General features: G+C 36.2%; 1 protein-coding gene across 5 annotated transcripts in view; it reads left to right on the top strand.

Annotated features, from left to right (window-relative positions):
• LOC149168037 (phosphoinositide phosphatase SAC2-like) overlaps positions 1 to 14,552 on the top strand; it is a 408,861-nt gene that overhangs the window by 196,487 nt on the left and 197,822 nt on the right. For 4 of the 5 annotated variants that reach the window (XM_089433311.1, XM_089433308.1, XM_089433312.1 and 1 more), the window contains 3 exons: positions 1,297 to 1,430; positions 1,622 to 1,747; positions 4,506 to 4,884. In XM_089433311.1, coding sequence (XP_089289437.1) covers positions 1,297 to 1,430; positions 1,622 to 1,747; positions 4,506 to 4,884 — 639 coding nt within the window. The remainder of the gene's footprint in view (positions 1 to 1,296; positions 1,431 to 1,621; positions 1,748 to 4,505; positions 4,885 to 14,552) is intronic. The other variant, XM_089433313.1, reaches the window with a different exon arrangement.

The following is a 14,552-nucleotide window of genomic DNA, read 5'->3' as shown; positions in this document are numbered from 1 at the left end:
CGACACCAGGGTCGTGGAAAAACAATAGGAACTCCCTTGCTCTGCGGTTCTTGGCACTCTAAGTGCTCTTTGCACAATAAAATTATGCGCTAATTGCTCTATGCCGTCACTGCACTTCCAACATTCTCCTCTCCACAACTGCCAGAAGACTGAAGTCTCTTGTCTTCTCAAGTTTCATGAAGAGAGGGGATGGTATGACAGCTTCCTCCACTCAGACTGCGCACTCTGACTTCAATGTTTGTCAGTGCAGGCCAGTTCGTCATCAGGCAGATAGTTATGACAATTAAGGGTGGTTGGTATGGGCCTGGTCATGGCATGCCATAGGGAAACCATGTTACCAACTAATACACAACAAACAGTCAACGACCATGCAACAACCCACCACAAGATTTCCCTCTCAGAACTTTGGATCCATATGTCCCTCCGTTCAGGCCAGTCATCAATTTTTTTTTTCTCTCTCTCTCTCTCTCACACACACACACAGACACACGTAATTTGCACTGCTGGGTTTACATACATGTGGTGTTATGGAAAAAGGGCTGTTACAATTTTGCAGAAGCTCAAGTCGTCTCCAACAAAAATATACTCATTTAAGAGCTCAACATGTCATTTTTAGGAATTGACCTTGGGTTGGGAGGATAATGACACTCACAGGCGCTCGGGCCAGACCCAATTGACCATTATTTGATTACTAAAGTCTAAAACTGATGATGTTTTTATGTTTACTGTTTTGGTGAAGAAAAATGTCTTTCTAAAGTGATTTATTTTCTATTGTTGGAATAGCTAATATTGTTCTATATTTAAAATAGTTACTGTCTAAAAAATATTTTTTAACTAAAAATATTCTTTTGTGATCAGGATAATATTAATTTATTTGTATGATACTGTTATCATGTTACAAGATTATAGCCATGTGTTTCATTCGGTTGTTTTAGTGTTGAGATGAGTTTAGTTTTATTCTATTACTTAAAGTGGACGCTTGAACCATCTTATATATATAAACTGTTCTGTAGCCATAGGAGTTCTATTGTACTTTTTAATGTTGAGCAATGCTGACCATTTTACGTTTTCATTTTAGCTCTCTCTCTCATGAGTGTTTCTCAAGCAGTTACTGGTGTTTGTAGTTAATTAATGTGTTTTTTTTCGTATTATTATTACAGAATCTGAAATATGTGCTAAAATTCTGCACAGAAAGATTGATTATTGTGTAAAGTGCTATTGTCTGAGCACTTGATTTAGATTTGATTTCTATGATTCTAATTTCCCTGTCACAATTCTGTTTTTATTGTTGAACAGAAGTATGAGAAGAAACCCCGAGAAGCCACTTTAGGTGATGAGTTTGCCAATGCAATACAATTCATTAACAAAAATCTGCCTGAAGAAAATCACCTTAAGTATATTCACTGGGATTTTCACAGGGCTTTCCGAAGGTTTGTGTTAAGTAGTCACTGAGTTTGTTGATGCATATAAAATATGTTTGTCTTTTAACCTAAAATCGATTTACATGAAAATTTAGTTGTTTTTGCAAGAATGCATCTTTGTTTTTTAATAAAGCAGTCACTTTTTTGTCAAGCAGCCACTGATAGGTCTTTTGGCTAAATATGATTCAATGTCTTGGCAGCAAGTCTTTAAATGTTTTGGCAGACTTGGAAAAGATGGCAGATGAAGCATTGTGCCTTACAGGGTTTTATTATAGTGGAATAACATCAGATCTTAAATCTGAGCCAGAGAAGGCAATAGTTGCACAGTAAGTTTAACCTTGCCCAAATAAGGATTATTGCATGTGATTACATGCCTTCAAGAATCAAAACTAAGACATGCCTTTTCATTTCAACAATCATATTGTCCTTCTTGGCAATATTCCTTCTATATCTATCTTTGCTTCATGCTATAATACTAAGATTTTTTTTTTTTTTTTTTTTGTATTATAATGTGTAAAATCAACAAAAAGTCCGTAGGGCATGGAATATTTCCAACTCTTGTGGGGTTCTAGTTCATGTTGTTTTGATATTAAGCGTGTGAAATTCAAGTATACATCCAATCACATATATGAAAACTTGTAAAATACACATCATTGTTAAATTTATTATGCTGATCACAAATGTCAGTGATAAGATAAGATAATTATATTAACATCTAACAGATGTCCAAAGTCAATTGATTTAATTTTTAGGAGTTGGTTGGTGCTCTTCTTCTCACTTGAACTTGAACAATCCCATCCATGGCTTTGAGGATGATAGCTACTGACTCTTCTTCTTACTTACAGTGTATCTGGTTCTGATGATGCTAGTTACCAATCCTCCTCTCTTGCAGCCTTTCTTCTACTTCTTTCTGTACCTGTAGCTGGTCCTAATTGATTTAAGGGATTTCTTTTTTTCTTATTCTCTTTGCTTTATGTTTTCTATTGTACATTTGGAAGATGATTTTTGTGCTCTCCTTATTGCCATTTTGACATGTACTCTACGGTTACTTTGACCCATTTTGGTCATCAGTGAACGTTGACATAATTTGATTTCATTTCATACCTAATATTCTTAGATTTATTATTTTAGCTGGTTCTTCTAGCTTCAGGTTTTCTACCATGCTCTTGGGAGACGGCTTTTGCATTCCAAATATTGCCCAATTTGGCATGTTTTACTTTCCAGTTCCATCTACCTAACTTGGTCGTCAGTGTCAACTGTGGATATTAATAATTCCACTTCATTTCATTTTCAATGATCCTTGAAATTGTTGGATATTTGTGAAGTTGTTGCTCAATAAATATAAATTTGTAGCTTGACAGAGGATTTGTACTCTGTTTAGCTTTTCCAGATGAAATTTCTTGTCATTTTACCTAGCTCCATTTTTAGGTCATATGAGAATAATATTTTTGTACAGTACGGAGAGGTCACTTGTTTGATAAGCATTGTTTTCTTCAAGTATTTTAAATTCTTGTGTTGTTACTGGATGTCTTACTTTAGAGTCACAGAGGGACAAGTCATATAAAAATATTTTAACAATCCATAGTTTTTATTTGAAAAATGTCTCATATTTACAGAAAAATATTTAGAAACAGTACAGCAAAAACTGGAAGGGTATATACAATGAAGATCATAACCTCTTCCATAACATTCCATAGTTGAAACTTCTTGTACATCTATGATGCTTTTTTGGAAGGTTACTAATCTATTAAACTATCAAAATAACATTTTTTGTTGTGAATATATATAGTTATAAACTGTGTATTCTGTGAGAAAATGATTTTTTCTTTTTTATGCTGTATTGTTAAAAAAAAAAAAATTACAATAATTAATAATGATATTACGTTAAGGATTGCATAAGGAGAGGAAAGTGATACTGATGGGGTATCCTTTCTCTATATAGTTGAGGCGGGCCATCATGTCAGCCTCAGTGCCAATCTCTGGAGAGAGCACTGCAGATTTAGGGCACAATAAGAAAGGATGTAAAGCCACCTTGAACAATGACTCGTCTACTTTCCACTTGGGGGAAGTGTTAGTCTTTAATTCTGAATTAGCTGCCCAAATCACATCCACTCAGATCGATGATGATGTTAATTATGTGGTACCTTGTAATGTCATCAAGAAGTCAAGAAATATGACCCCAGCAGCTTCAATATATGTTACTTAAAATGATCAAGAATGGGATTTAGAATGTCTTGGTATGGGGTCACTTGGTATAATATGCTCATTGAGGGAGCACTGCTATGTGCAGATATCTTGTTACTTGTATTCCTATGTACCTCATTCAGACATTGTAAAATTAGCTCAGTCCAAGAGATTTGATGGCTGTCATTAGCTTTGGGAACTGTATTATGTTCTTGCTTTTAAAGTACAGAATACTTCTATATGTTCACAAAAAATATACCTATTGGTAGTGGTGAGGTGAAAATGATGTCAAGGTAGAGCTCATCACATGGTCAATAGTGGCCTGTGCATTAGGGAGATGTATAGTTCAGGACATGCCCAACAGCAAGTGCTTTGCTTTTGTCTGTGTTAGTTAATTATTGCAGAGGATGGCTGAGGATGTTGTGCTAATGGTTTCACGGTTTCACCACCTTTAGGATGGATGTTGGTTTCAACTTCTTCTAAAGTGTACAGAGTAGCATGAATATTAGCTGCTTGCATGATAAGGTAAATTTCCACCTTCAGTTGCAATAATACATGTGCCTATCATGGGACTACAAACCTTTGCTAACTAACACTTCTTGAATATGTGTTTAAACTTTATATTGATTATATTTTGACTTACCCCTACTAGTTTTGTAAAGGATTAAAATTTTATGCTCAAATAGAAGTAAAACCCTTTCAATTGTTTTGGATCATCAAATAAATTCTTTCTTAGTTAAATTTCTGCAAAGTTTTGGTCTGTTGCATATGAGTTTTATTTCCTTTTGGGCAGGCATGCTTATAATTAGTAGCTTGAGTCTACAATTTGCTGTAAAAGGAATATGATGAGGTGCAGACTGCTGAAATCTTTCCACACTATTGATCAATCTTACCTCGCAGGAAAGTTGGTGTTGCAGAAGATTTCCCTATGCCAGAGAGCGATAAACCTTGTACAACGATTGAGGATGGTCTTTCCATGCACAAAAGGAATGCAAACATACATAGAACGTTGGACCCATCAGGACTTATTTGTGAGAATAAGCCATTGTTTCAAAAAGGAGTTCTGCGAACAAATTGTATTGATTGTCTTGACCGTACAAATGTTGCACAGTATGCATATGGATTGGCTGCATTAGGTCACCAACTTCTTGCACTAGGTTTGATAGATGATCCAAAAGTTGATCCTGACAGTAGCTTAGGTGAAGCTTTAATGGGACTGTATGAAAATATGGGTGATACACTTGCATTTCAGTACGGTGGTTCTGCTGCTCATAACAAGGTTAGTTTGCTTGCAACCAGAGGAAGATGAAATAACTTGTTTGTACTAGCTTCCACATTAACAATCCATATCTGAGAAAAAGGGTGCTTGACTGAGCTACTTAGTAGCATTAGTTTCTATAACTCATGGTAAGGTGGCTGCTTTCAAATGGGACATTTTAGCTTGAGATCAAAGTTTCTCAACTGATTTATTGATTCTTCCCTGTTATTGGTCAATGGTATAATTTGTACAATTTTTCTTGCTTTTAAGTAATAGTTTGCATATGTAGTCATTGCTTAGCAAAAAATAAATGAGTGAAATAATTATTGTTATAATAACTACTAGAGTTAATAATGTTTTCCTCCAAAAATAATGTGTTAGACATACTGAACATAGGAACCATTTTGCATATAGTAATATTTTCTCTTTTGTCTAAATATATGTTTGCAAAAAATTGGTTCCTTTGGTGAGATGCTTTGTAGACATTTTGAATTTCTTCTCACTTTGACTTGTGTTTGAGGTTCTTCGTATGGTATTGAGTAGGTTGAGTTGGTACATTTACAAGACTAGGGTGAGGTAATTTGTTGTTTCTCTTTGAACCATAGTAGCCATTTCTAAGAATTTTTAAAAGTACAATTATAGTCTGATGATATTTAGCCTTAGCACTTTCTGTGATTTGCTATATAGTATAGAGAGTAGCTGAATGATAGCTATGGTTTCAGGACCAGTGTTTGTTGACATGGGATTTAGCTAATAATAAAGACTAGAGGATTCCATTTTGTGGAAGTTAGTCTTGAGTTCCTATTTGTATTGGATAATTTAGATGAAATTATGAAGTAATTGAGTAGGTAGATATTGAAAGGGATGAAAAAAAGTGATGAGTTTTGCAGCTACATGTTGCGCAGGTGAGGTAAACTGAGATAGAGGCATCCATAAGGATGGGAGGTGTTATAATAATGTATTTCTCATTACTAGTCCAAAGAACCCATGAATGCTTGCATGTGGTTGGTAGCTCAAACATTTTTATAGCATCATCATAGCTATAAGTGCCTAATATAGTAGTGCAATGCTCCATCCCATCTAAAGAGATAAATCATAGGACTGCATGAATATATAAATCTGACAAGCAAGTTTGCCCCATTCACCATTCTAAACTAGGCAGTGACCTAGCTAGTGTCATGGTGCCTGTGAACAGCTTTAATGTGGATCATACTTCCACAGCTAGTCAATTCCCAAATAGTCATTGGAGGCTTTGATGTGGATCATCTTGGTTGTCTTGAAAGTTGAAAGGGTGAAGGCTTTGTGTTTTCCATGTGCATATGCTTCATCTTGCTCCCTGTTATACTTTGCCATTTTTTTCAGCATTCAAACTCTTTCTAGGTTTTCCAGCAGTAAATGGGCCAAGGCATATTTCCTCCTTTTGATGGCTGGGAATTATTACCTCCTGGACCTACACTAAAAGTGTAAAGCCTTAAAACACAAGTGCAACTTCAGAGGAACTAAGAGGGTCTACCTAGTTTCACTACAATAGTTTCCTCTCTCACTTTAGGCCAGCTGTCCTCTGGCACAAGGGGGTATCCTTAGAAGATATATGATAAACTCTAGATTTAATTTGATGGTGGTTTGCTAAGACCAGTGCCAATCCAAGGGTTATGGAGTCAAGCCAATCAAAGAGGGCTTATCATGATATAGAGAAGATGTAGTCATGCCATACATCGATGTGCCATGATTGGTCCAAAAGGATTTTAGGTTATGTAAGAGTGAGAGAGGGTTCTAACGATAGATTCACCATCACAACTAATGTGTTAAAGCCGATAAATTATGCGCAACTCAAATATTGAAGAAAGAACCATAACATGATATTATAATGAAAATGACTAGGAAAGACAACCTTCAAAGGAATGGAGAGCCCAAACAAAATGTCAATTTTTCTATAAGAATCTTGTAGTATTAAAGGAACCATTAACATGTGAAAACATCAAATATTTTATTACAACAGAAAGATTCCCCTATATCCAAGATTACATCAAGGGATGAGGATTGAGAACCTCACACTTAATCCCTTACGATATACAAAGAATTGCCTTCAAAAGATATCATTTCAAGTGATAAAAACACTAGCCACTCTAAGTCTCTAACATAATAGCATAATCATCTGAAAGGAAAGAGAGGGATGATGGAACCTCACATATGCTTGCTTGTATCTTCACTTCCTCCGCCTATATCATGTTCAACTAAGTGGAGATGAGTTTACCCTAAAAATCCAATCATGGAAACTAAAAGGAGATAGTTGGTCTAGTGCAAAGCGCCACTAGGCAATCTAGGTTATATGGCAACAAAAAGATTAGCCGCCACTATCACCTCAAGGGCCTCTATGTTGTTGTTCTATGGTTGGATGTCATCCCCACAAGGGACACTTTCTTGGCAATACTTAGGAAGTTAGAAGTTAGATGACTAGGGTTCCAAGCCAAATGGCTTTCTAAAGAGCTTGTAGACAAATCACCTAGAAAGGTCTTCAATAGAGGGTTCAAAGGTGATAAGAGTCTGATGGTTATGTGAGAAGCTATTGGCAAATCCTTGAAGGCCAAGATAAGAGTTGAAAATGTCCAAATACACTTTCCACCCACCCCAATAAACTAAAGGAAAGATGTTATATGCTAGGTTTCGTATGATATGCAGATTCACAACATGCAAAGGCACATAACATCAAAGAAATAGCCTATAAAGAATGAGATCAAAAAAGGATTCAACGCTATGAAAGAGGTAAGCAAGTGATAGGTCAACTTTAGATTTTTAACAATTAAAAATGCGAAGAACAACAACATAGACGTCAACCCTAAATTTGGGGTGAAAACATGCAAGAAATGCTAGATTTTGCTTTTCAAATATTAATAAATGCAATTACATGTAAAGGACAATTACATAAAGTAACAAAATTGCTATTAAATGCAAATTTACACCAAATGCTAACCCTAGTTACCAAGAAACAAAAGAAAGATAGAAATTTTAAAAGGTGATCCTTGAACTGGACTAATGCTTTTATTCAATATGGAAATGGAGTCGAAGAGCGTGAGGTCAACGATAAAAGGACCTGGATGAAGAGGATGGAAGACTAAATAGCTTCTCTTAGAAACCTTAGTGACTTCTTTTAGCAATAGATTTAAGATGAAAGGATCAGTGTTGCACGAAGCGCCCCCCCCCCGGTTCCAAGCCCCGAAGCGCGTCCCGTACGGAAGCGCCTAGGAAGCTTGGCCGGAAGCGTGCTTCCGAAATTTTTAGACGCTTCCTGGAAATTTGGAAGCGCTGGCGCTTCCGAAGCGCCGAAGCGCGCTTCGTACGGCACTTCCCAGACGCTTCCCAGGCGCTTCCCAGATGCTTCCCAGACGCTTCCCAGACGCTTCCAGAAAAGCTTCCGGAAAAGCATTTAGAAAATCGTTTTTTTTTCAATTTTTTTTTAAATTTTAGGCGAGTTTGCTTGTTGGGGGTGGGTCCACCTTGGGTTAGGGTGACAAATGAAAGCAAAAAAAAATATAAATATAGCAGATGCTCCCTCATGGTAATGTTAAATTCTTAAAGTAAAAGTGACATTCTCCTTTATTTTTCATTTTCATCCTTTTACTTAAATTTTTAACATTACCATGAAATGACTCAGAATGTTTGAGAGTGGTTCCAGCCTCATTGGACTTCATATGGAGAAAATAGAATTTCATATCCTATTCAAAATTCAGCAGACTTAACAGTTTTCAGGTATTCAGGATCAATGGGATTGTGGCATTTCATTAGATTATATCAAGTATGAAGGTATGCGATTAGCATTTAATCAAGAGCACCAAGCCCTATATGTACCCTGGTGTTGGTGGTGTTAATTGTTGAACTCCTTTGTCACGCGGCACGCCCTTAGCAAAAAATTACCTTTCAATCAAGTCAAAATCATCGATCAAACATGTTAAGCTTTTTCTACCATATTTTAAGTCTTGAATTAGGTAGTTTGATCAAAATTGGGCAATGTTGACTAATATCCCTAGACAATCGAGGTAGAGGCAAAGGCTAGACAAGAGGAGAAGAATCTAGATTCTAGATCATTAATGTACAATGGATGTTATATCTATCTTGATTTATGCAAAAATATGCATGTTTTCATGTCTTCTACAATTAATTTGGTATTTGGGATGTTTGTTTTGAGTATAAATGCAAAAAAATATAAAAAAAAATATATATATATAGCAGACGCTTCCGCGGACGCTTCGCTCCCTAGATTTTTGGAAAATGACGCTTCGACGTCCCCGCTTCCAAAAAACGCTTCCGCTTCGCTCCCGCTTCGTGCAACATTGGAAAGGATGCATGCAACGAGTTCCTTTGATGGATTCTTGAATGAAATTTTTTGTATAACATATAGAAACAAGATTTCATGAAAGATTTTTCACTTTTTAATATGGCATAATAAAATCCTAATTTTAGAAAATAGCATGCAAAATGGAAGAAAAATGAAAATAAACTTAGACCATTGATTAACAATTAGATCGTTGAAGGAGTCTGAAGGTCAAGCGGGACTGTAAAACCCTAGCTATGGCAGAATTACTGTTTCCACACTCTTTTTTGGCACTCAACTCTTGCAGATCACTATTCATCAATGTCAGGGTTTCTGGGAATAATTTTGGATGTTTTGGCGTTTCTGTTCTTGTCAGGTTGTTGTGTTTTTTAGGTCGTGTTTTCTATCATGGGTTGTGACTTGGTCTACGAGTTTTCTGTAGTCTTCTATACTTATTGGATTCTTAATGAATGGACGAAAAGAAATTGGTAAATTTTGAGCCTGAGGGCTCTCCTTGTTCCAACATTTTCGTGTCCTTTCTCGGGGGTTTAGAATATTCTCCTATCTCGACGGGGACCCCGCTGTTCATTCCCACCTCTCTTTTTCTTGTTCTATCTGATTCTGCCATGGCTCAGGAATCACATTATTCTGATGGGGATGTCCCCTTGTCTGCTCCTTTGGCGGCACCTTGCTCGGGGAAGACATTCAACATCATTCTCAGGGTTGGAGTTTAGGTTCATTGGATTTGGCTTAGGGCCCTAGTCTGTCTTGGTCGGTATCCTTATCGAACTTCCTAAACAATCCGCTGCTCATTAGGTCGGGTTCTCAGGCCTCGACGGGTTTTAGTTTCGACTTGGGGTTTACGTGGGGTTTCTGGTAACTTTTCTGAAGTGAACAAAGTTCGTATACTCAAGGGAATGCTTTGATACCAATGAAACAAACAAGGTTCGTATACACAACAAAGTAATCTTAAAAACACTTGGAAGACGTAAACATCCATAGTAGGACAAGTAATGTATATTATATATTATATAGAATTGATGAGATGATTACAAATGAGAATGAGGGTCTCCTTATATACCCTAGGCAGTTTCCCTTTCAGGAATGGTCATGTCTCTAAGACATGCCTCTTCATTACTAACTAACTAACTAACTATTAGTTAATTAATTATTAATTATTATTATATTTATATTTATTATTTTTATGTGAATTATATTCATAACATTGCCCCTCTTCAAAAAGCTTTGTCCTCAAAGCTTATTGATGAAAGGTTGGATCTCTTTTTTTGCTTGTCGTGGAACTGTCATCTTTGTTGTTACAAGACGATATGATCCTTGGAGTGATAAATAAAATTGTCGAATTGAGAATGGATTGGACCATCCAAGATTAAACTTCTGTGGAATCTTTCGATTACTGGGATTTTGTAATGGATTGTTATCATAGGACTGGATTCTACAAACTTCAGTATTCTTGGGAACATAAATCTGTTGTTTTCGTTCTGAGTGATACTGGTATGTAGATTGATTGGAAAGTCTGCTCTTGTGATTCAGATGTCGATAAGGAGTTCTTCTGGTTGGACTTTCCCTTATCATGTTAGTGGCAGTTCCCTGATTTCCTTCAAGTGTTGTTGTTGAGTTGGCATCATCATTTGGAATGTCCATCGTTTGAACTGCAACTTCTGAATATGTTTTAACTTCTTTTGGTTTCTCATCCTCTTGAGTTGTGATATTAACTGGATCAATATTTATTCCTTTATCTTCAACTTGGACCGAAATGACTGGAGACTTCAATACTTCTCCTTGAAGTTGTTCTAACTTGTCATTTAGTGACTTCTTGTCACTTTTAAGCTTCTTAATTTGCGTAAGTAGGGCTTGGTTATGATTCCTTAGACGTGAAAGTTCGTCATTTTCTGAATCGTCGACTTTGTCCTTAGTATCCTTCTCTTTATTTTTGATTTGTTCTAATAACCTTTGATTCAGAGTTTTTAAACACAATTTTTCTTCTTTCTTCGACAGATTCTCGTTGAATTTCTCCTTAGAACTTTTGTTCTCTTGCTTTAATTTTTGCTTCTTAATCTTGGAGTTTTTAATTTGTTCAAGTATTTTTTTATTATGGTCTCTTAGGCGCAAAATCTCTTCATTACTTTTTGTTGATTTTTCATGGAACCAATCTTCGAAATCTTCGAAATCTTTATATTTCTTCTTTGATGCTTCGCTCTTTTGTTGGAGTTTTGCAATTTCTTCCTTTATTCGTTTTGTTTGCATCTTCTCATTGTCTTGATGTTCTTCTGAACTAAATAATCTTCCACACCTTGGACATCTTAAATTGTATTTTTTTAAAATAAGTATATCCAATTTCGTAACAAAATGGATATTTAGTCCGAAATAATGATTGTTGTGTGGAACTCATCTTCCCTTCTTTGCTTTGTCGATATTTTTCTTTGACTTCCTTGTGAGACTTCATACTTTTGTTTTTAATAATATATATATATATATATATATTTTAAAACTTAATTAATTAACTATATAATTAATTATATAATTTAAATATATCTATCTATATATATATATATATTTTGATGATATATAATCATATAATTAATAATTTAATTTAATGTATATGATTTAATTTAAAAATATATATAGAAACTTTACGATTAGGCAAAGTTAGGGTCACGATTTAATGGAAAGGCGGACGAGGAAAAAGCATGACAGATTGTTGGCAGCAAAGGAGACGTGACAGTGGGGTGGAGTGCAGAGATTGTGGCAACAGAGATGAGCCGGTAAAAGGGAAACAATTTGTGTGGAATGAACGGGACAGGGTGATGTGGGCAATTGTGCTCCACTGTTTGCTGAAATTAATGGCATGGGCAGACTTCTAATTAATGTCGCTGTATGATTATGGTCTTTTTTTTTGGTCTCGTAAGTTGTTTAACATGTGAACATATTGTATGGACAACGTAGAGAACAACAACAAGAAGTTTATGGAAGGTAGCAGTGAAATGCAACTTGCAGTGGTGGAAAACGACAGTTTCAATCCTTAGACTGTGGTATTTGGCCTAGTTTGATGGTGGCAGAGGTGGAATCACTGGAAAGAAAGGTTGCGTTCTATAGCACTGGCAGACAGGAAGAAAGCCCTTGCAACGATTTGGTGGCGGCAGGAGCACAGGTTGATGGGAAGAATGGTGAGGGAATGGTTGTTGCAGGTTGTTGGCGATGGTGGTGTGGCAAGTGCTGTTGTGTTGGTGGCTTGACTTGAAATTATGACGACTATTAGAAATTGGGCGGACGATGAATGCGATTTGCTGTGGAGCTTCTTGTGGGTGGAGCACAGTGCATGATCCAACAGTGTCGTGACTGCAAGGTGGAAGGTTTGGCGTCTGACAGTGGTTCCAAAAGCAGTGTGCCGTTGCTACGATGGCTCTGGCGGGCGGTTGCGGCGGCACTGTGGATAGGGCTGGGTAAGGTTGGCGACAGGCGGGTGAGCAGATATGTGCGCAAGAGTCCGGTAAGCGGTGGGTCCTCTGTCGGTAAGTTTTTTTTTTTTTTAATAAATTATTTTTTAACATATAATCACTTTTTTTTTTAATATATTTTTTTCGTTCGACTTTTTTATTTATTTATTTGTTGTTTTTAAACTCTTTTTTTAATAATAATTTTCTTTTGTTTTTATAATTTTTCTTTTTTATTTTATAATTATTTATTTCATTTATAATTTTTTCTTTAAGCTTTCTTTTTATATAATTTTTTTCTATGTATGTAATTTTATTATTATTTTTTTCTTTTCCTTTTCTCTTCTCCTTTTTTTCTTTTTTTTTTTTAAATAATTTTATGGCCAAAGGCTCGATAGTCAAATGGAGAACCTCCAATTTCTTGTGTGGCTAAGAGCCTTAATTGTTCGACAACGAACTTGAATGCTTGATGGCCAAAGGCATGGTGATCAGCCAGCGTGGCTTTGATACCTATGAAATGAACAAAGTTCGTATCCTCAGAGGAATGCTCTGATACCAATGAAACGAACAAGGTTCATATCCGCAATGGAGTAATCTTCAAAATACTTGGATGGCATAAACATCCATGGTAGGACAAGTAATGTATATAAAATATTATATAGAATTGATGAGATTATTACAAATGAGAATGAGGGTTTGCTTATATACCCTAGGCAATTGCCCTTTCATGAATGGTCATGTCTCTAAGACTTGCTTATTCATTACTAACTAACTAAATATTAGTTAATTAATTATTATTATTATTATATTTATATTTATATTTATTATTTTTATATGAATTATATTCATAACATTTTCCAGTCAGGCTAGTTTTTCGGTGCCGGAAATAAATCAGATCCAACCACAAAACCTCTGACTTTGGAACTGGCTCACACTTTTTTCACATCCTCTGGCCTCATGGGCTCCTACGACAATCTCTAGAGGGTTTCCTGCAAAACCTAGTTTGGGTCCTCGACTTAGCAAGAGGTCTAACATCATCAGATATGGTCACAAAAAGGTTCATTGCGTTCATTGAAAGGTTCGGCCCTGTGCGACATTGGTCTTAGGGGGCGACGTGCATATGGAATGGGTCGCAATATTGGCGGAAACCGCCTTGGTTGGCAGGGTTCAGGGACGACGCTTCTCCATTCAAACCCTCAAGGCATGGATGGACCAAGATATTTCTCCTGTTATTCAGTCACAACCTGTGGTTGAACTTCTATCCAAAGGTTGGATACATCTGAAATTCGCTATTGCAGACGTCACACTTGCCATTGTGGGGAGGGTTTGTGTTAATTTTTAGATAACAATGGTATGTTCTATGCTTAGCACAATTTTACTTCAATGTTCCTTTAGCAACCCAATAACGATTTCCAATTATTTCCAATAGCAATCACATTAACCATTAATCACCTTGACAGTCAATGTAGATAGAACATAAAATAAAATTGTAGAAGACAAGCCAAGACAAGAGAACACCAGATTTGGCAAATGCCAGGGAAAAACCCCAATGTGGGGAAAACTCTTTGATCAAATCTTCTTATTATTATTCAATAGTTCGGCAGAGAGAGAGTACAAAAGTCAAATTGATTAGCCCAATACAAAGTCAAATCAACCCTATCAAATTTTGCAGTCAACTGTAGTCAAACTTTAGCCCTAACTAGAAAGTCAACGCTGGTCAAAACAACAGTCAAATACCTCCTTTGAAGCTCGGTCAAAGGAAGTCAAACTCGACCTCCAACAATGGTCAAAGTCAACCCAAAATAGTCACAAAAACTCTGGTCAAGCTTGGTCAACTTATGGTTAACTCTATGGTCAAGGCAGGTCAAACTACCCAGAAAACTTTGATTTCTATGCCAGTCAATGCGGCCTACGTTAATTGACATTTT

The sequence above is a fragment of the Pinus tabuliformis genome, chromosome 5_1 (assembly GCF_031772625.1).
Source record: "Pinus tabuliformis cultivar Carrire ecotype Pingquan chromosome 5_1, CPIR1, whole genome shotgun sequence".
NCBI classification, from domain to species: Eukaryota; Viridiplantae; Streptophyta; class Pinopsida; order Pinales; family Pinaceae; genus Pinus; species Pinus tabuliformis.
This window is presented reverse-complemented; position numbering and strand designations above follow the sequence as displayed.